This window comes from Amblyomma maculatum, chromosome 6 (genome assembly GCF_055883805.1).
Source record: "Amblyomma maculatum isolate TAMU_Amacu chromosome 6, ASM5588380v1, whole genome shotgun sequence".
In the NCBI taxonomy this organism is placed as follows: domain Eukaryota; kingdom Metazoa; phylum Arthropoda; class Arachnida; order Ixodida; family Ixodidae; genus Amblyomma; species Amblyomma maculatum.
This window is the reverse complement of record NC_139349.1, coordinates 175176201-175202102: the sequence shown is the minus strand read 5'-3', so window position 1 is coordinate 175202102 and position 25902 is coordinate 175176201. Positions and strand designations below refer to the sequence as shown.

At 50.8% G+C, this 25902-nt stretch overlaps 1 protein-coding gene across 1 annotated transcript; it reads left to right on the top strand.

Moving 5' to 3' along the window:
- The first annotated feature begins 445 nt into the window (after positions 1–445).
- Positions 446–20598, top strand: LOC146187448 (beta-1,3-galactosyltransferase 5-like). Its single transcript, XM_084608209.1, has 2 exons — positions 446–616; positions 19582–20598. Exons 1-2 carry the CDS (start codon positions 446–448, stop codon positions 20596–20598), a joined length of 1188 nt encoding a protein of 395 aa, XP_084464335.1.
- Positions 20599–25902: the final 5304 nt, after the last annotated feature.

Below are 25902 nucleotides of genomic sequence, written 5' to 3'. Positions count from 1 at the left end.
AAATAAGTGTGATTGCTAGCTTGCGCTTATGTATTGTGTTGCCCCTTTTTAGTGTTTTTTTTTAGTGCACATCTAAGTCATGATGTAGCGAAGCTGGGCCAACAGATGTGAACGTAGATTTAAGGCCTCCTGGTTGAATCCTCTAATTACCTGGGAAGTTGCTGGCGGCTAGAAGCCAAGGGAAAAGAACCACCGACAAGTCACTGAATGAAAAAAGTCATTTTTCGCTGCCTTTAATGTATCACCAGCGAAACGGACTATGTGCTGTTCAGCAAGTACGCATCCAGCATCGAGGATGTTATGCACCGTAACAATGGCCGCCAGCCCTCGAGGATGGGGTCACGCTTGGTTCCCTGTCGACCCCCAGAAGGCGGCGTACAGTTTCTTGGAGAGGAAGACGACTCGCATGACGACCATGTAGAACGTAGCGACGACCGCTCCAATGATGGCGAAAGCGAGGCAGGCCCGCGACAAGATCAACACGTCGCGCCGGAGCGAAGAGGAAACGAAATCAGGTGGCGGCCGCTGTAGAGCCCTGAGCCCTCGGCGCAGCGGTTCTCGGAGCTGCTCCCCTTTGCCACCGGAATCCGCAACTAGGTCTTCGCCCCTGGCCTCGGTGAGGCCATCTTCCGCCAGTCGAACAACGGCACTTCCTGCAGAGATCGGCACTGAGGTCTCCATCGACGGCTGCCAGCGGTCGCTTTCGCAGGACGGTTCTATACTTGTTCTCATCCGCACGCGGCTCGCGTGAATCCGTAGTGAATTGAGCAGTAGGCGCTGCTACAGTCTTCTTCTTTTCCTTCGCTAATGTTGATGATTTTGACAACGCAATTTTTGTTCGCTCGCAGTAGATAGGACATAAATATTGGGGAAGGGTACTCGCGCGGCGGACTGAATGCAGAGCACCCCCTCACGCTTGTGGTGCACGACCGTTTTCCATGTGCAAGGCGTATATGGCGCTGGTGTTTCTGCGCCGAAGGGCGTGTTTCGTTCTCAAAGCTAGTAAATTTTTGTTGACGCTCCTACTGAAGTTCTGCGAACTTCACACCCTCGCATAGGCGTAGCTTAATACTTTATGTTGCCGCGTGTTTCGAGCAAGTCAGCTCTACTGCTAATAGAGATTCTCCTGGGCATTGCTGTAACACTCCAGTGTTGCAAAGAACTATCAGGCGTGAATAAACGATCATTTATAAACTGCAGCATCAAGCACTTATTGATGGATTGAAAAAAAAAATAGGTTTAAGTCAGTACTCAGGGTAAGGATGCGTATCAGGGTGCACGAAAGTGCCAGTTTCAGTAGTGAAATTAATAAGTTACCTTCCATACTAAGGAATTTGATAGCAGCAGGTCTTTACACGAAGACGGCTTGTGATTCAACAGATGTAAGTTGGCAATACGGACAACTTTCGTAAGGGATACAGACTGCCGGACTGTAAGGAAGAGCACAGCGTGCCCTTTAAACGATAAGAATATAAAACTGTGCCTCTACAAGCATAGCGTGGGATAAAACTAAATTTAAAAACGGCGTGAAACCTTTAATAAATGCTGCTAATAATTTATCTTGCTTTGCATTTAAGCCCGCACAGTACATATCTGGTTCTGGGAAAGGACTTGATTGGATGCTGTCTTGTCAGCTGCCAGTTTTAGCGAGTGCGAGTTTTAGCGAGATCACACCCGCGTGCAATAAAGGTATTGTGAGCACTGTGTGGCGCTTCATCTTCCACACGACTGAACGTGCTGCTTCATCTTCATCCTGCTCCCTCTTGTAGATACCCATCATCATCGCGGAGTGTGTTTGGCTGCAGTGTGCGACCAAGGCTTCAGGTCTGCAATAAAGCCTGATCCCCCAAGTCCGACCTTCGCGTTACCTTACACGTGGTGGAGGTGCGCCTTGATTTCCCCGCTGCTTCGTCACCTGCATCCACCTGGAGCTTCGTTCTGGCCGCCGTTTGACCCCGACCACCATCGTCATGACTCAAGAGGGCCACTCCGCTAATTCGACTTCTACCAACTCGACTCCAGCTCCCCTTGCCACTTGGACTGTCAGCAGCCGTCAGCGCGACCCGCAGATGTTCGCCGGTCTCCGAGGCGACGACGCTGATGACTGGCTCGACAGCTACGACCGGGTCAGTGCTTTCAACCGGTGGGACGATTCGCTTAAACTAATTAATGTGTCCTTTTATTTGACGGATGTGGCCAAAACGTGGTTCCTAAATCATGAATCGACGATTCCGGACTGGGCTACCTTTAAACAAAATTTACGGCAGATTTTCTGCGCTCCTACTGTTCGGACGGAGTCCGCCAAGAAGAAGCTAGAAGCCCGACTTCAGCGGCCCAATGAGACCTACACCTCTTATATAGAAGATGTACTTTCACTTTGTCGGCGCATCAATGACACAATGCCAGAGGCCGAGCGGGTTCGGCACGTCCTTAAAGGTATTGGGCCACTCGCCTACAACGCCCTGGCCGTGCAGAACCCTACCACAATCGATGCCATCATATCCACTTGTCAACGCCTTGACGAACTACAGTCAATACGCCTGCAGCCTGATCCCACTTCATTTGGTTTCACTGCCAACGCTGACCTCCGTGCACTTATTCGCGAATTAATTCGTGAAGAGCTCTCGGCTCAAGGTAATTTGTGCCGCCCTGCATCTGAGCCACATCCTTCAAGTGCCGGCCTGCGTAGCATTGTCAAAGAAGAGCTGGCCTCAATGACCTATTCGCCCCCAACATCGGTCGCTCCCACCATCTGTCAGGTACCAACGTACGCCCAGGTCACGACCTTACCGCCTGCAGTTGGAGCGTCTACGCCACCGGCGCCTACCACTGCTCATGTCGCTGCATTGGCACCACCTGCCGCGGCGCCGACATACTACCCCAACTGGCGCCCAACCCGCCCTGTTTGTTATTACTGCGGGTACCGAGGCCATATTTCCCGCTTCTGTCGTCGCAGGCTCCAGAATGAACGCCGCGGCTACGACACATTTGAAGCAGACTACCCTCCTCGCTTTTCCGGCTCTAACCCCCGTTCATTCCCTGATTATCCGCAACGTTCATCACCCCCGCCAGAAAGCCCCGCTCCGCCTGCTGGTTACAGGCCTTCAAGACGCCGTTCTCCTTCGCCTTTTCGCCGTTCAACCTCGCCTCTCCGTCAAGCTTCTCTGACGACCCCCCGCCTATCGGAAAACTGACCACTGCAGTTTTAGGAGGGAAAACTGCACTCTTCGGCCATCCCAAAAATCCTCCGGAACGTCCCTGGAACATTATTTTAGTGTGGGTTGAAGGTTTATCTGTTGAGGCTTTGGTTGACACGGGCGCCGCTGTTTCTGTGATACACACTGACTTGTGCTCCCGCTTAAGAAAAGTGAAAACGCCTTATGATGGACCCGAACTCCGTGGAGCTAATGGGGCAATAATTCGGCCTTTTGCTAAGTGTACTGTGCGAGTTTTTGTTGATGGTGTCCGCCACCACGTACAATTTGCCGTGATGTCACCGTGCGCTCACCCCATTATTTTAGGCTGGGATTTTCTGTCTGCCGCATCAGCCAGCATTTCGTGTCGCGACAGGGTCATCTACATGAACGAGAGCGATCCGTCTTCTGAACCTCCCGTGCCCCGTCATCGCCTGCTTGCCGCTACTAACTCAGTGTTTCCCCCTGGATGCGAACAACTTGTCGCGCTTACTTCTACTGACATTGATAACGGAGATGTGCTAATCGTGCCTTCTGATCGCCATCTGACCCGTGGAATCGCGCTACCACCAAGTCTTGTCCGGTTTGAGCATGGCACAGCGCTTGTCGCTGCTTCGAACACTTCTCCAGAGCCCATTGTGCTGACTAAAGGGACATGTCTTCCTTGTGCCCTGGACATTCATCCGGTGTCCCTCACCACCCTTACCGCCCCCTCTTCCTCACCAGCAGCTTCTTCCGATGCCTCTCTCTGTGTTCTCTTTGGCACCATCAATCCTGACCTTCCAGCGACTCACCGCCAAGCTTTGCAGGAATTACTTCGAAAACACCAAGCCTCCTTTGATGCCACTTCTCCGACCTTGGGCCGAACGTCTTCTGCACAGCACCGCATTATTACAGAAGGTACTTCTATTGTTAGGCGCCGCCCTTACCGTGTTTCCTTATCAGAACGCAAAATCATAGAAGATAATGTGAATGATATGCTCCGACGAGACATTATTCGGCCCTCAGCTAGCCCCTGGTCATCTCCGGTTGTCTTGGTCAAAAAAAAGGATGGGTCCGTGCGTTTTTGCGTTGATTACCGCGCACTTAACAAAGTCACTCGCAAAGATGTTTACCCTATGCCACGAATTGACGACTCCCTCGACTGTCTTCAGGGCGCCGAATATTTCTCCACTTTGGATTTGCGTTCCGGTTACTGGCAGATACCGATGCACGAAGCCGACAAAGAAAAAACCGCATTCGCTACTCCCGATGGGCTTTACGAATTCAATGTCATGCCTTTTGGACTTTGTAATGCCCCCGCTACGTTTGAGCGCATGATTGACACTGTTCTTAGAGGACTTAAGTGGAAAACATGCTTGTGCTACCTGGACGACATAGTTATCTTCTCTGCGACTTTTTCTGATCATTTATGCCGCCTTGATCAAGTATTAACGTGCCTGGCATCCGCCGGTCTCCAGCTGAACACAAAAAAGTGTCATTTCGCCAAGAAAGAAATCAAGATCCTGGGCCACCTCGTCAGCCGCGATGGCATTCGACCCGACCCTGACAAGCTTGCTGCAGTTTTGAACTTTGCACGCCCTCAGCGGACTAAGGAACTACGCAGTTTCCTTGGCCTGTCTTCGTACTTTCGCCGTTTCATTCGCAATTTCGCTACCATTGCTGCACCGCTCCACCGCCTCCTTACCGACAGTACTACTTTCAATTGGTCCGAAGAATGCGAAAAAGCTTTCCAAACCCTAAAGAATGCCCTCACTTCGGACCCTGTTCTCGCTCACTTCGACGACACTGCTGCTACCATTCTCCACACCGATGCCAGCGGCCTCGGTATCGGCGCCGTACTTCTGCAACGTGACACCGCTTCTCGGGAAAAAGTAATTTCGTTTGCCAGTCGAACTCTAACACCAGCGGAACGCAACTACACTATCACAGAGCAAGAGTGCCTCGCCGTCGTTTGGGCAGTTCAGAAATTTCGCCCCTACCTCTACGGCCGCCATTTCACGATCGTTACCGATCACCACGCTCTGTGCTGGTTATCAACCCTCAAAAATTTGACTGGACGCCTGGGCCGTTGGATTCTGCGTTTGCAGGAATACCACTTTGATGTCATATTCAAATCAGGTCGCAAACATCGAGATGCCGATGCTCTTTCCCGCTGCCCGCTCCCAGAATCTCCACCTAGTGCTTCTTCGCGCCTTCCTGCGTGCACCCTCGGCGTCGCAATGTCGTCCAGAGCTCCAAACATCCTCTGTGCTACTCCTGCCGCTGCTCCAGATCGCTACGCAATTATTTCACACCAGCAAGCCGATCCCTACTGTCTTTCCATAATCAACCTTCTCACCGGTGCTTCTCACCCTCCTACCGCTAGGATGTGCAGACAACTCCAAAATTTCAAACTTGACAACGGCGTGCTGTCCCGTTATATTTATTGCTCTGAAGGCACCCGTTGGGTCCCCGTTATTCCGAGAGCGCTTCGCACCCGTATCCTGGCGGCTTTCCACGATGATGCTACAGCCGGTCACTTAGGCTTTCATAAAACTTACCACCGCGTGAAAAGCCGTTTCTTCTGGCCAGGCCTCGCCTCAAGTGTGGCAAAATACGTCGCCTCTTGTCTGCCATGTCAGAGCCGCAAACGGCCCACTTCTCCTCCTGCTGGCCTACTACAGCCGCTACCTTGCCCAGCTACTCCTTTTGCCGTTGTTGGCATAGACTTTGTGGGCGATTCCTCTGCCCGAGGCATGCGCACGACAAAACACACAGTGGGCCGTGTAACGAACATTCTTTATCTCACAGGGATCTTGTCGTCCGGGTGGCTGCGGGTCGTTTCCGTGGAGAGCCGGGAGGGAAGCGGGAGCGACGAGCCAGGGACCAGGAAGCGCCAGGGACCAAGCAGAGAGCGCGACGGCGGCGCGTGCCTTCTTTTATAGCCCCCTCGCGCGGGACCGGTTATCCCCGCGCGAGTGGGGAGAGGGAAACAGGCACGCGCGCAGGGAGCATTGGGAAGTGGCGCGGCCTTCGAATGCGCGGCGCGCCACGAGCCCTACATCTTCCCCCCCCTCAGCGTCCGACCCGGGCTCCGCCAACAGCCGGGCCATGTCCATGTCCGAGCCCGGGTCAGCGTAAAATATGAAGGCTTGTCGCCTGGCTCTGGCGGGATGCCATCTTAGCTGGTCCGTGGGACGGGAGAAGCAGCAGGCATGGCGGGGCTGTTCCGGCTGGTCCCTCTCCAGCAGCGGCCACATCCTCGGGGTCACAGCGCAGCTGGGCTTGGCCCTGGATACGCCTGGCAGCGGCCCTGAGCTGCTGCTCTGCATCGTGGACCCCTTGCCACGTGGCGCCGTGCTGGATGTACATTGCAGCAGGCGTTTTCGCCCCGGGCACACCTGGCTTCCTGAGGCCCGTACTCCAGGCCTGGGCAGCGGGCTCCACTCCAGACGCGTTGAAGACGGCCAGCATGGCCGCGCTGGTCACAATAATGGGCCACAAACTAGGGGGTACCCCCTGTTTAAGTGGCCCCTCCTTGAACCAAGCGCTCGGTGCGGTTTCCCGCCCCAGCGACGGTGGTTCATCTGGCTGCTGCAAAATCTTATCAGAATGCATTCTGAAAGAAGCAAAGACGTTAGACAAAGTAGTGCACTACCTTGGCCTTAGGTTATAGCGTCGGTTGCGAACCGGGTTGCTACCTGCATCGTTTTGAGCTTCCCCCGCTTCGCAGTTATCGTCCTTGCGAAGGTGGTAAGCTTTCAAGTCTGCGACGTGCACCGGACCAGCGGTTTCACCGCTCGCCAACAACCGCAGCTGGTAGGTGAGTGGCGTTGTCCGTGCCGTAACTTCGAACGGTCCAACCCACTTGTGCGCTAGCGACGCGGCGAAACCACGCGCTGCGTTACTAAGCGGGTGCGTTCTTTTCAGTACCAAGTCGCCCGTGTTGAAAACGACGTGACGACGACCTTTGTTGTACTGATCCGCTTGCTCCATGCGCGCGACAAAACACACAGTGGGCCGTGTAACGAACATTCTTTATCTCACAGGGATCTTGTCGTCCGGGTGGCTGCGGGTCGTTTCCGTGGAGAGCCGGGAGGGAAGCGGGAGCGACGAGCCAGGGACCAGGAAGCGCCAGGGACCAAGCAGAGAGCGCGACGGCGGCGCGTGCCTTCTTTTATAGCCCCCTCGCGCGGGACCGGTTATCCCCGCGCGAGTGGGGAGAGGGAAACAGGCACGCGCGCAGGGAGCATTGGGAAGTGGCGCGGCCTTCGAATGCGCGGCGCGCCACGAGCCCTACAACTTATACGGGCCACTTCCATTGTCCGCACGAGGTAATCGCTGGATCGTCACCGCCGTCGACCACCTAACACGCTACGCTGAGACCGCTGCTCTGCCTAATGGCTCAGCACATGAGGTCGCGACCTTCTTTTTGGAATCGCTCGTACTACGCCATGGGGCCCCTCAAGTGCTTCTCAGCGATCGTGGTCGGACATTTCTGTCGACGATTGTAGCCGAAGTTATTGAGGCCTCAACCACACATCACAAATTGACCTCCAGCTATCACCCCCAGACCAATGGGTTGACTGAGCGGTTCCACCGCACGCTTTCTGACATGTTGTCTATGTACGTCGACCAGGACCACCGAAACTGGGACGTAATACTTCCTTTTGTTACGTTCGCCTACAATACGGCTGTACAGCGGACCACAGGTTACACCCCGTTTTTCCTCGTTTACGGCCGTTCTCCTGCTACCTTTCTTGACGCCTCTTTCCTTTCTACACATGCCAGTTCCTCACCCTCTCTTCCTGACCAGTTCCTTTCCCGAGTGGCCAAATCTCGCCGGCTTGCTCGCGTCAACACGGAAGCCAGCCAGGAAGACCGCAAGTGCCGCTATGATGCAACCCATCGCCAAGTTTCGTTCCGTCCCGGCGACGAGGTGTTACTTTGGACCCCATTACGCACTCCTGGCCTTTCTGACAAGTTACAGCACCGTTACATTGGTCCTTACACAGTTCTTGCAAAAACCTCCCCGGTCAACTATCGCGTCTCCCCTGTTCACCCTCCTCCGGACAGTCGTTACCGTGGCACTGAAGTTGTCCACGTTTCACGTATGAAACCTTTTATTCGGCGCAATCCTGCGGACTAACTGCGGCCAGGCTGGCCGCTTTAACTGCGTGGGCGAAATAGTGTGAGCACTGTGTGGCGCTTCATCTTCCACACGACTGAACGTGCTGCTTCATCTTCATCCTGCTCCCTCTTGTAGATACCCATCATCATCGCGGAGTGTGTTTGGCTGCAGTGTGCGACCAAGGCTTCAGGTCTGCAATAAAGCCTGATCCCCCAAGTCCGACCTTCGCGTTACCTTACAGTATTTATGAAACAATTTTGGTGTATTTAGGCACGGCTTAAACCTGGTGATACGAGCGAAAGTAAGCACAGTTGTGCTTACTTATCAAGGTTGTACATAATTTGGTGGTTTGACTTAGAGGGACGTTCAAGTTACGCCATAAGAGTAACGCGATATCACATTTAACGTCGCCTTTTCATTTCACAATTTTCTTATACTTTCTTCTTTAAGTTTGTTTTTAAGGAAACGAAGATGCAGTTTTTATCTCACTGTTGGGTCCCTATGTTTAAATATATCGAGGGCACATCACCTTTTTCATTCGTGATATTTTTATGTGTCCAAATAATTAACGCCGCGAATCTGCAAGGTAGGGAGATCCGGCCTATTCGATGCACAGCCCAACGATTAGCACTTGCTACCGGTTTTTCATAGCTATGCGAGGCAGGGAGCCGAACGGCGAGTCATGTAGTTAAGCGCAACCGCGGTGAGAGGTAGATGGATGGATTATAAGAGCGTCTTTTTTTGAAAACTGGAGGTGGCAGTTTGCTTCATGCTAGGCTTTCCTTTTCATATATTTTGAATATTGTTAAAAATCCGTCAACTCATCTCATTTCGGTCACTAAATTTTCATTTCTTCCGTTCTTACATTATGCGATCTTTCTGCTTTTCAGCCACCAATCTTGCACTGCACATTCATTCACCCGAGTGCTAGCGTCTCTAAAACCCAAGTGCTCAGGAAGATGACTGCGTCTACATCGGCGTAGGAATGTACACCCTAACTCTCGAATATAAGGAGTTCAATTGTTTGACGGATTTACCACACATGCGAGTCACTTGGTTAGGTTCACCTGCCGAGTCACGTGGTTAGGCGCATGCATTCACTGGCGCGGAACGATGTGGAATTGATTGTTGCATACGAGAAGTGGAGCTTCCGCTCCAAAACACGTCTTACATCGCGCCTAGTATAACAATTGCCACATAATGATTGAACACCGGTCGCACTACCTCCCTTCAGGGTGGAGGTATCTCTCGTATCCTTAATATAAATCTGATCCTTGGCCATCTGCTTCAATTTCATATCCACAATCTTCCTATTCTCATCCGCCCATTTAATATGCTGCCGCCAGACACCTGCTACACTTGCCTTTCCTTGGAATCCACTCTGTCATCTTTCGAAACCATGGCTGATCTTGCCTTCTCATTACATTTTCATATCCATTTCATCTCGATTTCTAGTAAAATATCTTTAACTCACGTTTGCTCCCTAGCCACTCTGCACGTCTCCTGTCTCATGACGTCACACCCATATTTCTCTTTTCCAATGCGCTGTGCGTTGTCCTTAGTTCCACTCGTTTTGTTAGCCTCTACGATTCTGCCCAATAAATGAGTACCAGTAAGATAAATTCATTACATACTTTCCTACTAAGGGACATTGGTAAACTGCAATGCACTGCCCGAGAATAATGTTCAAATGCGCTCCAACCCAGTTTTGTTCTGTTTGACTCTACCCCGCCCCAGCTACTCGTATACTTAATGGCACACTATGTACGGCTTGCGCGGAGCAGGGCTCGTCCTACGCAAACATTTGTGCAGGGGAAATATGGTGCTAAATGGAGATTTGAACTGAAATTGCGTAAAAAAGGGTCGGTGGGACAATTACGCACTTTTTGACTAACGAAACCAATTTCTCAACGTCCTTAGTGGGTCAATTTCTTTGCTTTACGAATAATTCTCAGAACCCACTATGAACGTTGTTACATCGTTTTTATAATTAGTTTCCTCTTCCCGAACCGGTGACCAGCTGCTGAAGGAGCTGCGCATTTGGCTCAGTAGTGTACCTCATCGCATTCACAAATACCCAATTTTGTGTTGTTTTGAGTAGGTGTCCTGGAAACGCGCACATGAGCCTGTGAGTGTGTAGTTGCTGTCACACAGGGCCCGGGCCCTAGACAACAGGCCCTGCTGGACAAATCATCATAACGTGCAAAAGTCCGGTAGAGGAACGGCACAGCTCTTCAGTCGAAATAAACATACGACGTACTGAAATGGCGGAAGAGAAAAGTATAAAGATAGGTCAGAATATGGTGATTTTACGACGTGGCTGTGGAAAACGTAGCCGTGTGTTTTCTTTCCTCCGTAATTGGGAAGCATGAAAGTGCTCATTATCAGAGAAAGTGTCACGCGCTTACTATGAAGCATGTCCTTCCAGACCCGAAAGTGCATTTCCACCTTCCCACCTTCCACATGGCAACCTCAACTTACAAAGGGCTGCCTCCATACAACCTGCCAAAGGACTCTACCCACCCAACCACCTGTAGAAACCTCCCGGTATCATACACCCACAGTGTAACATATTGCATGAAGCAAATATCGGTCATCTGGCATCTGAAACTGCGGGCTGAGAACGCAAATAGCAGGGTGACTCAACCCACCAACTCGTATACAGCCGCACAAACTACGTTGATCGACTGTAACGTTCCTTTTTATTACTCCTGCCTGCATGGTAGTAGCCACCGGAACCAGTGATATTTTTCTAAAGCGTAGCATTCAGCTGTCTCTGGCTTTACGTACGTGAATGATAAAAAAACGAAACAATTGGTTTGCTTTCGCTTTAGAAGAAGAAGAATGCCTGTTATGTGTGTCCGACTGAAGCGTCTGATCTCCTCGAATATAGGTTTGTGAAAGACTCTTGCTTTATAAATATTCTGTATAAAACAAAATACCGAGTAGAACAAGGGGAAGGAAATCGATACACAGTAGAAAAGAATATATAAAAATAGGGAAGTAAGGAAAAGTACTAATAAGGAATAGGCGAGCAAGGAAGTATACTATTGCAGAGTCATACTAAATCTTTCATGCCGCAAATGTTTCATCTTCTTGAGTATTTATGAATATATTATTTTTCATATTTTTCACGTGAGAGAAAGCGTCGAAAATGAGCGTCATTGTTGCGCTGCATTGTTAAGCGCTACGAGAGTCTTGGAAGCCAAAGAGGAGGAAGACGCCAAAATGTGTTATTCTTTGAGGCGCTCCAGGCAGTTGTAAGTAACATCCTAGAGCATATAGCGCATTCGCTGCATTCGGGACTGCAAACGTTGCTTAGACGTTGCTACAAGCTTTTCTTACATCCCCCTTTTCGTCTTTCAGCCTTAGTATAGGTCGCGTCTGATGCATTCATGATGTAGAGCCTTTGTCAAAAGTGTAGAGCCTAGGGGTCTGCTTGTGAGCCGTGTAGTGGCGCTGATTTAGCACCAGGGGAGGCCACTGGAGAGGGTAGGACAGAAAAGCTTCTTACCATCCAGAAATTCACAACTCTAAGAATGAATTACAAGCCACACGAAGAGGCTCAGAAGCAGAACCCCTGGGCCCTACACTTTTGACAAAGACTGTACAACTTACTAGCCACCCTTTTATCATTGTCACATAGTTTATAGCCCGATTGATTCGATGCTCTTATACTGTTATTGTTTTCGCAGAAATTTGTGGTGCTGTGGAACATAGAGTTAGCGTAAGCATACCAGTGACTGAATTCATCTCTTCAAGACGCCAGCGCTTGTCGCACGCGAAAGCGATTCGCCGACTTCCCACCGCCGCCGAATGGCCGATTAGTTCGTTATTGGGTCAAGCTATTGCGAACAACGGTCGGGCGGCGCAGTCCCATGGGACTGCACGGCGTATTGCCAGAGTACAATATTTTCATTCTATTCCCGCTGTGTTCAGTTTTTATTCCTGTCAATATCAGTCACTGGCTCAATCGACGCCAGGTCTACTACTACAGAATCTGCGCTAGCCGCCGCACCTAGCGTTTTGGCTTCGGTTATGGAACTAAAGCAAGGAAAGGTAATCAATACAATGGCTGTGCTATGTTCCATGGGTACCATTCGGGACATGACGAAAAATAAACGACACCGACCAAAAGAAGAAAGATAGAATGACGTTTTGGCTCCCACACGGGAGCCTTGTTCACAATGAGGCGAAACGGAAACCGTTGCCTTAAATACGGCGCATCACAGAACCCAGACATCTTGCGTACACAGGGGGCAGATTACCATGATTACTTCTTCTTCAACAGTAAACTGTATTGCTGGTTCCATACTGTTAAGGTGTAGGCTAAAAGCGTCCAGCGTTTCTTTTTTCAAGACACAAAAGCAATCGTCCACGTATCTCAGAAAAACTTTGGGGGGACGCGTGAACGATGCTAGAGCCCGAGTCTCGAGGTTTTCCATTGTCAAATTGGCCACCGTGACCGAAATCGATGCCCCCATTGCGGCTCCGTGAATCTGCTTGTTCACTTGCTCAAAAGTGAACTAAGTGTTTGAGAGGCAGAAGCGAAGAAGTCTAGCCAAATCTTGTACTTCGAAGGGAGACCTTTCTGGTAGCGTGCGGTCAGTTTCGAGGGCGGAGGTGCAGACATCCACAGCAAGGTCTATCGGCACGCTTGTAAACAGGGACTTTACATCAAACGAGACCATGATCTCCCCCGTGTCGATTTCAAGGTCTCGGACCTTCTCTATGAAGTCTTAGGTGTTTCGTATGTGCGTGGGGCTCCTGCCGACGAGTGGCGAGATAACTCTGTGCAAAAACATCGACGGGGGAACGCGTGAAGTCCACAATAGGACGCAACGGGACATCATGCTTGTGGATCTTTGGTAGGCCATTGACTTATGGCCTTAACAGTATGGAACCAGCAATACAGTTTACTGTTGAAGAAGAAGTCAATGGCCTCCTCCCATTCCTGGATGTACTGGTCTCCCGTGAACCGTCAGGGCTAACCTTCAACGTATACCGAAAACCAACGCACACCGGCCACTACCTTCATTTCACTTCTGTTCACCCTGTTTTCCAAAAGCGTTCCGTGGTTGCCTCGCTCCTCCGTCGAAACGAAAGAATATGCACAAAAAGAGAAGATAGGTGTGCTGACACCTTACGCACACGCCATGATTTGTCTGCTTGCGGCTACCCCGGACATTTTATTGACTCAGTGGAACGACAGCTTGCACGCCCTGCGCTGCATCGGACCCCAGGCACCCGAAAGCGGGCATCGATTCCATATGTCCCCGGCGTTAGTGAAACGCTGGCACGTATACTGCGTCGCTACGACGTGCAGACTGCGCATGTGCCAGCCCACAAGCTCAGGGGAGAATTGGTGCAAGGACCCACTCAGAAAGGAAAAGTTCCCAGGCGTCGTATACGCAATCCCATGTGCCGACTGCGCCGCTGTGTACATTGGCGAGTCAGGGGATTTTGGAAAGAAGATTGCGCGATCATCAAAACGACGTGAGGAAACAACGGGTGGCTTCGAACGCGCTGGCCGAACATTCGGTATCTGCCAAACACAACATTGACTGGGCACAGGCACGTGTGATAGCGAAAGAAAGGAAGAGAGCATCACGGCTCTATCTTGAGTCGCTGATCATTCAGACTACAGCAAATACGATAAACCGTAATCATGGTAATCTGCCCCATGTGTACGCAAGATGTCTGGGTTCTGTGATGCGCCGTATTTAAGGCAACGGTTTCCCGTTTCGCCTCATTGTGAACAAGGCTCCCGTGTGGGAGCCAAAACGTCATTCTATCTTTCTTCTTTTGGTCGGTGTCGTTTATTTTTCGTCATGTCCCATCCCGACCAGACGGCTTCCGTCAAACTTTTGACTTCAAGTACCATTCGGGGTGCCGCTTTTATTAGTCCGAATCCGGTTCCCATTCAAGTGTTGCTCTTTTAAGAGCAAGGCACTTTAAAGGTGAAGCCCCACATATCAGGATACATATATGTCTCCTGATATGTGCAGCTTCTCCTTTAAAGTGCCTTCACAATGAAATCAATATCATAATTTAAAAATTAAAGGATCTATTAGATATCTCTTAAGAAGAAAATGGCGAAAGCCTACCCTTCCACTCCTATCATTTCTTTCTCATCATTCGCCTCTTATCAGCGTTCGTTGCAGTGCTTCATATAATTAAAATTTAGGAGAGTAGATGTGTAGGCCAGTCGGTGAGACATAAGAAAAAAAACAATGCTTAGCTCTGCTATGCCTGGATATACGTAGCGACAAGTAGTGACTACCTCGAGATCAGAAGTTTTCTCCAGTCTTCTCCGCCGTTCGCCAGCAGCTAAACTCTCCTTCGCTTCCATGTTGAGCGCGTCTAAGTTCACCGGCGTTCTGTAGTTCGTTTACAGGAAAGGAAACGCGCCACATCTGCCACTCGCGGAAGGCAAGAAGTGCCGCCCGGTGGCGTTGGAGCGCAGTCGTTCCCGCGTGGTCCTCATAGCTGACGCAGATGGGGACGTCACATCCTTTACGTTACCCTATTTTAGTGACTTAACTATTTTAGTCCTTGGTACTTTAAAATTGCACGCCAATCGCAGTATCTGTCACTCGCGGAATCCCGCTATCATCCTCAAGGTAGACAAGCGGAATTATGAACAGCGTTTCACGACCCGGGGCGTGGTACAGCGGTGAAGCCGTCAGCTGGGGATCCAAAGAATGGAGGTTCGATTCCCGGATGAAGACTAATTTTTCTTTTAATGAGGAGGAGTCGCACACCTTTAAGCGTTGCTAGGCAACGCCGGCAGAGCTTGGCGAGGGGGCTGCGTAGCTGTCCTTGGTTGTGACGTCACTCGGACGCGGCATACGGCAGATGTCATTCGATTTCGCGCATGCGCAGAACTGACAAATCTCTGTACCGGCTCACGCGAAGCTCAGCTCCGACTCTCGTCGTTGTTGTGGCTGTAGGAAGAAGGAAAAGAAAATGCACGGGCCTGCTACTGGCTCTGTACCTGAGCCACCTGATTTATTTATAGGAAGGGAAAGGCGCGGTAACTGTCTCACTTGTTTTCTGTGGACACCGCAAACGCGCCTTAAGGGAAGGGAGGAAGGTGGGAGTGAAAGTGGAAGGAGAGAAAGAGGAGCCGTAGTGGAGGGCTACGGAGTAATTTCGACCACCTGGGGATCTTTAACGTGCGCTGACATCGCACAGCACACGGACGCCTCTTCGTTTCGCCTCCATCGAAGTGCCGCCCCAGAGGTCGGGTTCGAACCCGGGTACTCTGGCTTAGCAGTCGGGCGTCTTACCACTGCACCACCCAGGCGGGGCCCACTTTCGTTGCCTAAAGCGCTGCCTAGTGCGGATAGTAGAGAAAATAGAGAAGAAAAAGAAGAGGGAAAGATGCGCGTCGCAGCACCCATCACCCACCACCGAAGCGCTGGCGGGTGCAATGAAGGCCTACAACAGATAAAAATTCAGCGGCTGGCTATAGCCCCCGCCGCAAGCGGCGTTGACCTACCCGTCCCAGCCCCGAAGGGTCAGCAACAGCCACCCTTCACCACCTCACTCTGCGCTTCAAAACCGCAGCAGGCACAGGACTGAGGAAGGAGACAACGTTTATAGGAAAAGGAAGGCGCAGTATCGATCGCACTTTTACCGGCAAGTTCTCACAGACCGTACAGCATCGCTCCTCCCACATGGCCTTCCTTGGCGCGCGCTGAAGTGTGGGATTGCAAATGACAGGAACGATAGACAAGAACACATCTTGTGGAATCTCGCAGAATATCACAAATCTCGCGCACAAATCTCGCCTACAGCTCTCGCGCATGGGATATCATTCCATGAGCCTAGAAAGGCTTTCGCCTCAATATGAATTGCTAAACTAATTGTAGGTATATATGTACTATCACCAAGGTAGAAATGAATTGTAAATAAAATAACCCTCACGAAATAAATGCGGGTGAATTCTAATGTCTTGATAAAGATGTAATTTGTGCATCTGAACTTAATGAACATTAAAAAAGCGCTGTCAAGCGGAAGTGTTTCGAAGGTGCAGTATCTCATTCGCTAATCAGGTTTCGCTGGATTAAGTTCCTGGCTCCCTCTTTGTGTACAGCGGACACCGCGTGCGTGTCGTCATGGGTGCTGCGTGGTGCTGCCTTCTACAAGAAAGGAGACTGTGGAGAAACTGCACAAGGAGACTAAAGGTAAAAGCATGAATGAAGTCGGAAGTAAGCCTGAGCGGTTGCGTGCAAGCTCGCATCCTCAGTTAAATAAATTTCATGGTACTAATTTCACGGTAGTACTTGGTTCCCATGTGGCGTGAACAAGACGTTTCAGTAGCAAGCGGCGAAAAAACGTTCCGTCATGCCTCGCTCGCGTCACAGCTGTCATAGCAACTGTGACGCCAGCCGTTGCTAAGCTACCGAATAGGTTAATGGGACAATGACATGCACACCACACTCTGTGGTCCTATAGAGTAAATAGATGCCGAAGCTCATTTTACTCCGGGAAAAGATAGGGTCAGAGTAGGACAGACTGCGCCGCAGGAAACGTGAAGCATTAGTCATCTTTCAGATCCCCATGCCTTGCAAGTGCGCACCTTATCCTTTAGGAGACTAAAGGTAAAAGCATGAATGAAGTCGGAAGTAAGCCTGAGCGGTTGCGTGCAAGCTCGCATCCTCAGTTAAATAAATTTCATGGTACTAATTTCACGGTAGTACTTGGTTCCCATGTGGCGTGAACAAGACGTTTCAGTAGCAAGCGGCGAAAAAACGTTCCGTCATGCCTCGCATTGGCTTCTCTGCTTTAATCCTGAGTTCCGTGATCAAATATGTGCACATACGATGCCCGGAAGCCACTGATTTTCCAGGCAATGAACCATGTTCTGTTACCTTTAGATATTCTTGTACAATGTCGCATCTAGGCATGTGGTACCTACGTAAAGAAATAGGGCTGTATGAATAATAGTTTTGGTTCCACTTAAGTAACCCGGAACAGCCTGGTGGAAAACATCATCAAATATGGTTAGGCAACCAAAAGGAAAGCAGAATGATGTGCCTATGCCCGTGCCACTAGGTATACCAGGCTTAATCCAATCGAACATAAAAGATTTGATCCCAAAAGACAAGCTTGGTCTGTGTCGTGCACCCGTAGCCAAAAGATCCCGAATGCTCCCAAAAAACGTGGGAATGCTACACAGCGGTCCACAGCTGGAGAGCGGGCCTCCCCTGGGAAGTAGGAGGGGATGGGACTTGGAAAAGGGAAGTAGGAGGTAGGGTAGGGGTTATGGGAGTTGGGGGATCGGGGCAGCGTGGGTTTTCTGTAATGATCCTGATCGAGTCGATCTTCTTTGCGGGCCTCAGTAGAAGACGAGCCCTCGCCTTAGCAGAAATGTACGGCCCTTGGCCTTCAAGATAATTCACAAACCACATCGCGTTCGCCGAGTCTCCGTTACCAGAGAAAGGTTGCTAGGCCACTTTGGGGCTCCTCATCCCCGAAGTCAGATTCCCCCACCCAGATTCTACTAGGGTCACCAGAGAGGGACATTTCGCCGTACTGTGATTCTTTTGGCCCTACTTCGAGGTACTTAGAAGCGGTACCCATGGTCCCTTCCCTGTTGTAGACCCTCAGTGGTTTCCAGTTTTCTCTCCAACATAGCATGTTATACGGCTACTCGCCAGGGCCCCATCCGGGTTCAACCGGTCCGCTTATGTCAGCTCAGTAGTCGTGCGCGCACCTACAAAGGTACAGCACAAAGGGGTGCCCCCTCTCCTTTATGATCCTGAGTTAGCGAGCCGCGGTTTCTTTAGTACTACGCGAGCAGCGCCACCGGGCGCTTGGCAGCGGGCTGGGCTTTCCCTCGGGAAGCATTATACCGCCCAATACCAAGGGGTTCTGAACCCCTTGCCTGAAGCCTTAGTCAGCAAGCAGCGGTTCCTTACGTAGTACACGGACAGAGCCACCTGTAGGCGGCTGGCTGGGCGTTCCCTTGGCCAGCACTACCAACCTCGGTTCTGCAAGGAATTGCCCCATGGAGAGGCTCCACGTCAGCGAGCCGCGGTTCCTCTCTTATTGCGCGAGCAGTGTCGTCGTTCCCTTGACAGCCGGCTGGGCTTTCCCTCGGCCAGCCAACTGACTCATATAATCGCATGTTCCAGCTCGCCTGAGTAATTGTGCGTTTTCGTTGAAGATACTAACTGTGAAGGGCACAGGTGCTTTAGCACTAAGTGCTACCACTGTTCTTTTCCCAAGTTTCTGGCTTACTAGAGATCACAAAGATTACTCTGCCATCAGCTCTTTCGCCTTTTCGAGCCTAAAGGCAAGTTTCCCAGAACATGGACTTGGTTCCCCCCAGCCGCCTCCCCGCGAGGATCTGTTCTCTTCGGCAACGGAAACCTACGCGTCTGCGGCTGCGAGATGCGCTCTCCGCACCGAGGGGCTTTGGAATTTGTTCGGCTTTTAACCGGATTCCACGTTCCCAGTCCGGACCCCTCCGGACCTGCCCCAGTTTCAGGAAACGAGCTACGTGGGTGGTGGCACACTCACAATGCCACAGGGAGTACGCTGACAACTCCCTAGGGATTAGCAACCCCACAATATGGGTTCCGGCGCGCATCCATATACTGACCGCTGAGCGTTGCAACTGGACAAAGCCTAGCAGCCTTAACCGCACCAGCTCATCCAGCTGGCGGGGGGGACGAGACAACTGCATTGAACTGCTGACAGCGTGCACGCGTGTATTCTCGCACAGTTCGCCGCTGTGCTCCGTTATACGACACTTATCGACTTGGCAGTAGGCGCTCATGCGTTTAAGAAATAGGGAGGCTGTGCCTCAGGAATATGGCTGTAGCCACTGATCACTCCGTGGTTATCAATCATCCCCGAGAGCGTTAAGATGCTGCAAACAAAGGTAATAAAGATGGCAAGATAGATTGGTAGACAGGCAAGCGTCTACTATAATGATAGTGGTGGTGTAAAAGATGATGATGATGCTAACAATCAATTCTAATGGCGGTCATGGCATAAGGTATTTTATAGTTACTCAAGGGAGGGTGAAAAATAGACCCATATCTCAAGGATCTCGCTCTAAATTAGTCAATCCACAGGCTTCAGGAAAAATATCATTCGGGATCTGAATAATGACAAGCGGTGATTTATCTCACAATTATAACAAAAAATTCTGTGAGGTTTACGGGAACACGTTTTGTACTTGCTTTTGCACCTGAATAATTTAGGCACAACACATCATTCTTCAACGTTTTTTGATCTTCTTTATCTTTTATCTAGGTACGACTCCTCGTTCTGGCTGTTTGTTTCACTGGACTCCTCCACCTTGCCTTGCACCCGGACTATCTGTTGGCTGGAACAAGCAATTCCTGTCATGGGAAGAAGTGTTTGCACAACGGCCGATTCATACGCTGCCCTGATTGCAAACAGCATGTCCCGGATGCGTCTTCAATTGGTAATTCTTCTCTCGAGGGCATCGAAAGCTCACCTCGTTTTGGCTGGACATTCGCCGCTTCGCTTCCAGAAATATGCAGCAAGTCATCTGTTCCAGTAAAGTATGTCGTCGCCGTCAGCTCACTGCCTGAGGCCGCTTATCATAGGAACATCATTCGTTCTGACATGTGGGTGTTTCGCAACGACACGTCCAGCGTCAAGCTCGTTTTTTTCTCGGGCAAGCCCACCAACGCTACGTTGCTCGCGCGCATACTACATGAGCGAGATACTTACGCGGACCTGGTGTTGGCCGACTTTGAAGGCGGAGCCGAGAGCTCTTCATTGATGACCCTCATGCTGTTGCGATGGGTGGCCGAGTTCTGCCCGTCCGCACCCTTCCTGGTGAAGATCACCGACGAAGGACGCGTCAACGGTCGCTACCTGGAGGGCTCCTACAACCTCAACGTCCAGCTGTCGTCGGAATTCGACATGTTCGGTTCGTTCGTTTCCCTCCGCGGCGAACCGTGTAAAGAACCACCGCCACACCACTCGACGAGGCGGTGCCCAGACCAGGCGGGGTTCCTGTCCGGGTGCGCATACATGCTCACGCGCCGCGTTATGCTGCCTCTGCTTAGAGCGTCCGTGGCGCAACCTCCGGTCCTTCCTGAAGATGTGTACGTGACGGGCACTCTGGCTGAAACCATCGGCGCGCGGAGGGCCGAGATGGCCAGTTTCGAAGGATGTTACTTCACGTTTGTCAAAATGATGCCGTTTAAGCCACAGAGTGCGCACTACTGGATCAGGGACCGGTTCCTCATCATCATGTGGAGGCTGGTGCAGCTATTGAAAGGAGGCCGACAGTGACTCAAATCATAACGGTACGCTACCATGAAAACAGTCGCTGGCATGGAGACCTGCTCAATACCGCTGCTTTTTTACCTATCGCTCGTGTTGAACAGGGATTATCTATTGATACTCAACCAGTTAGCGCTGCGCGTGCGAAAATGTCTTTCCGTTTTGTTGATGCAAGCAGGTGCTGTATATAAACAAGTTATATATCATGAGAAATGAATTTTTAGCGCTCTATCCTGTCATTTCGCTCCTTTCTGAGCCTCTCTCTCTGCGTTGAAAGCCAGATTCAACCACTTTCTTACTACAAATCAACTTGCGGAATTCCCCTAAAATTTTGACTAACACAGATACCACTTCGAGTAATTGATTAATTGGCTGTCGTCCTGCCTTTTAGCAGCCGTCCTTGTTAGCTCAATTGGTAGAGTGATTGAACCGGACAGGCTCAAGTTCCCAGGTTTGAGCTCCGGACCATGTTTAATTCTCCTTTTAGTACAAAGTTTCTGAGAAAGCAGCATAGCTTTCCTCTTATGGCTGCGCTTTGGTAAATGTCAGTGGGCAATCACTTCGTTATTACAATACACGTCTTTGGCATGTGACTAAGCCACGACATCTCTTCTTCACAGACACGAATGGTTTTAAGTGTTACTTGATCAGTGAAATATATATGTACCGTCTTTGCCAAACGTAACCAGGCTGCTCCGAAGGCTGTCGGAGCAAGCGCGCGGCCGCGTGGCGGCGTTGCGCTTGCTGTGGCTTATCGGTGCTCGTCAGCTCCGAGGGTACAACCGCTGACGTAACGTCGCACCCTCACTCTCACCCATCAGATGATAAACACTAGGCGCGTATGATGTGCGGGCTACGATTGCTCGTCTGCGAAGCCTGGTTGTGCCCAGCGAGGGCGCTCAGTATAGCGACCGGGCTAATATTCGCTCTTCTCGGCCACTGCGAAAAACAGAAAAGCAGACACAGTGAGCTCTGGTTTTTCTTTTCTAGGACGAATATGTACTAGGTTTGCTAGACAGTGTTGCCCTGAAATAAGGGTTCCGCGAACGAGAAAGTAATCATGGGCATCTCATATGGCTAAGCGTGAGAAAGGTTTCATTATAGTTCGTTACTTAAACCAAAACCTATCTACAAGCAAATGCAAGAGTTTGTTAGAATCAATCATTGCACTTATTTATAGGCAGTCTCCACAAGGGGCTAACACAATTTTTCAGGCTTAAAAGAGAGATAAGGTGGCTTGGAAGGGTTCACAAGCTTCGTCACGGCCCGTAAAGTGGCAGTACGCAAGGCACCTCGGAGAAAGCATATTAAAATTTCGAGGCGCGTTATCATTCTTTAATGTACAGACGCATCTCACACACAAGAAAGCGCAATTGTGCTGGGCGTTTCAGCAGCGGATTACAGAACACAAGCACGTATATTTATATAGCGAGAAACACGACTTATATATAATATCTGCTTCAGGGCAGTTGCCGAAAAGAGCGAATAGACCGGTCGCTATATATTGAGCGCCCTCGCTGGGCACAACCACGCTTCGCAAACAGCCCGCACATCATACACGCCTAGTTTTTATCATCCGACGGGTGAGGGTGAGGGTGCGATGTTACGTCAGCGCTTGTACCCTCGGAGCTGACGAGCACTGATAAGCCACAGCGAGCGCAACGCCGCCACACGGCCGCGCTCTTGCTCCGGCAGCCTTCGGAGCAGCCTGGTTACCTTTGGCAAAGAAGGTAAATACCTGGGCCGGCTTGCACGATAAAGTCCGAGCTCAGTCCAGACTTAAATGGTGTCTTTAGAAAGACCAAGCTTATTTAAGACGGCTCGTGTTCCGAACGTCGAACGCTTCGGGTTCATGTTCACCAGAGTGGCTTCCCAGAACGGCCTCAGCAACCACTTGGGGCATTTTTCCTCGTAACACAATCTTAAGCCGCAAAAAGCAATGACACGGATTTTACACAACGCAAAATTGACGGAATGTGTACATCTTACAGCAGGGACAGTGCCAGCGCATCCCTGTATTTCCCTAATTTCTCTACTTAGACACCTGGCGTCCTTGTGTCTTAACCAAGACAGCACTAGAGTCGTAATCATACAAGCGACTTATTCAAGTCAGGACTGAAGCCCAGTCTTGACTCCAGTCTTAAGCGGCCATGCTAGTGGCCTATTCAATAGACTCCAGTTAAGTCTGGACTTAGCTAAGACAGTCTTAAGATTGTTTTGTGCAAGCGGGCCCTGGTGTTTCAACAAAAGTGAACCAGAATATTTAAAAATAGGCTTTTTAAGCTATCAGGATAGCAACGGCGACGTTGTAATCCTAGCGTCGGCGAGCATCAGAAAAGAAGTGAATTATGTTAGTTAGTATGCTGTTTAAGTAATTTTGAATAGTTTATTTTTTAACTATTAGAGTTAGGTGATTGATTGTAATACGAGATCTGTAGACCGCCGCCAGTCGTATCCATATCAGTTTTTAGAATTCCGGACACGTGCCTTCCCTCGGCGCTGCGGCTGAACAAATTCCGGCCGTCGCGCACCGTTTTCGAAAAGCGCATGTCGCCAGTGAGTGAAAAACGCTTATTTCTGATATGGCGATTACATAATGAGGGACGAGGAGTGGTACCCTCAGTCCAGGGTCCCAATAGCCCTCGCAGCTGCTTCAGCCCGGCGAACGAGCAGACGCTGGTCCTCCAGGTCGGGTGCGCGAAGGGCATTCTCCCAGTCCGCCTCACTTGGCGTGAGTATACGAGGGGCCGCTTGAATAGCTTGGCAGGCCCAGACAGTGTGGTATAGGGTTGCTAGAGACCCACAGAGTGGGCACTCAGGACGATAGAGAGTTGGATGGATACGGTGCAGACGAGTGAGGCAGGGGAAAGTCTGGGTTTGGAGCATTCGGAGAGAGACCGCCTCGGTCCGCGAGAGGCGGCGGTGAGGTCGCGGGAAGGCGCAACGTGTCGCGCGGGTACACAGGGAGTACAGGGTTAAACGCTGCCGGAGAAGGGCCCGGCGAACTCGGCGGCGAATCAGCTCGGTAGGCAAGAGCGCGAGCCCAGGCATGTGCCTGTTGATTACCGTCGAGAACGTCGTGTCCAGGGGTCCAGACTAGCTTAGTCGGTGGGGCGGGAGTCGGTGCATGTTGAAGAACGGTAGCGGCGGTGTGGTCTACGACTAAGTCGCGGTACCCACGACAGGCGGAGGCCGAGTCGGTAAAGACTGTCCGGGATGTAGGTGGGTCTGGGGTAGTGAGAGCCAGAGCGATGGCCAACTCTTCTGCTGACTGAGCGCTGTTAGTACATAGAGAGGCCGCAGTGAGGAGGCGACCCGTGTGGTCCACCACGACCGCTGTGAAGGCAGCTAGCGAGGCATATTTGGCTGCATCCACGTAGATGGCGGACTTGGACGAGCCGTAGCGGCGGCGGAGATAGTCTGCCCGGGCGGTGCGACGAGCAGTGTGGAGAGTGGGTTGCATATGGCGTGGGATAGGGGCCACCTTGCAGAAAGCCTGGAGTGACCGAGGAAGCGAGTTTGGTTGTCGGGAAAGAAAGGCTGGAGGGCGAATGTCGAGGTGGGTCAGGAGGGCCCGGCCAGCGGGGGACAGGGTTAGGCGTTGTAGCTGTGCGAGGGAGTGGGCTTCGACCAATTCCCGCGAGGTGTTATGAAGACCGAGTGCGAGTAGCGCCGAGGTAGGCGTGGACGGCGGGAGGCCTAAGGCAGTCATGTAGATTTTGCGGATGAGGATATCGAGTCTATCGTGGTCTGAAGGGGTAAGAACAAGGTAAGGAACAACATGCTGAAAGCGGCTCAGGAAGAGCGCTTGGACCAAGCGGAGAGCGTCCGTTTCAGCGAGACCTGCTCGACAGTGTAAGATGCGGCGGAAAAGGCCCAGAAGCTGCGCAGTCTGTGTAGAGAGGCGGCTTAGTGAGGAACTGGCACGTCCGTCGGCTTGGAGGTGGAGGCCTAAGACTCGTAGCGATGTGACCGCTGGGATTGTGCTGCCATGGACGAAAAGAGCTATAGTTGTGGCAGGGTCGAGGGGAGTGCGAGACCGACCGCGCACGACGAGGAGCTCGGACTTGGAAGGAGAAATAGTCAAGCCGCAGGAGGTAGCGTATGAGGTGACAGTGTCGAGGCCGTCTTGTAGTGTGGACTGGATATGTCCCGCCGAGCCGGCTTTTAACCACAGGGTGATATCATCGGCGTAATCACTGAGAAATACACATAGTATTTTTATTTCACTGCCTCATAATCACCGGGGTTTTGTTTGTGTAAAAGTCACGTTCCATGGAATTACTATTCTAGCGCACTTGTCTTCTGCCGAACAACTTAAAGAAAGCAACACGTCAGAATAGACCACCTCGCACTTCACCTGCGAGCTGTGCCACTTACGGGTTGACGATTTATTTTTTATCTGCAAGAATCCTCTCCCCTCCCCGCTCTTCGTTAACACTCGTTATTACATGCATTGCTCATTTACTTGACGGTCTACTAAGATGCGCCTTCCTTCATAAGCACGTTCGTTCGACACCATACCAAAAAAGAGGAATACCATTCACACGTTCTTTTTATCTGTCAATATGGCTATCTTCACCTTAGCTTTTTTCCCCCTGTATTGTAAACAACACCGCTCAACACCTTCCCTGCGGTGGCCATGTAACTCAATTCGCATTAATAATAATTACTTTCTTTTCGAATACTTTACTTCGGGGATGCCAGCTTATGTGTGACCGTGAGATATATTTTGCATGTCAGGGTCATATGATGTCAATATCATTTAAATCTATTTAAAGACTAAGATAGAAAAAGTAAATGTACGGACTTTGTTCCACCTTGTTTGAGATCGCAGTTTCTTATCTCTGTGGCGGTTCTTGACTGCAACGTTTATTAGCGGCACCAGTTTTTCTCCTTTCTTTTCTCAGATATGCGGAGTACAAGAATAAAAAGTGGGGGACACTCAAGCTGCGCATTTAAGGGTATCACATGACAGCGTTAATGGCTCCTCTGCAGATCCTCTTTAACGCACGTGGCTACTCGCCCGAGGACAAATTTATCAACGTCTGCCCTGAGTATCTCGCACTCATTAGCATCAGACGTAAGCTACTGGATTATCTGAACTATCTACCGGGGTAGACAGTTCTCAATTTAACCAAGGGGTACGATACCTATATGTTCCCATCTCAAAGCACACTCCACCGTTGCATGTGATCTCACAACCTGGCTGCCAATCAGAGCCCAGCTATGTTACCTGCCGACTACCACCTGTCAACTGCCTCCTGGAAGAAGCATGATCGTGAATCTTTTGCCGGCAACGCGGACGGAGGA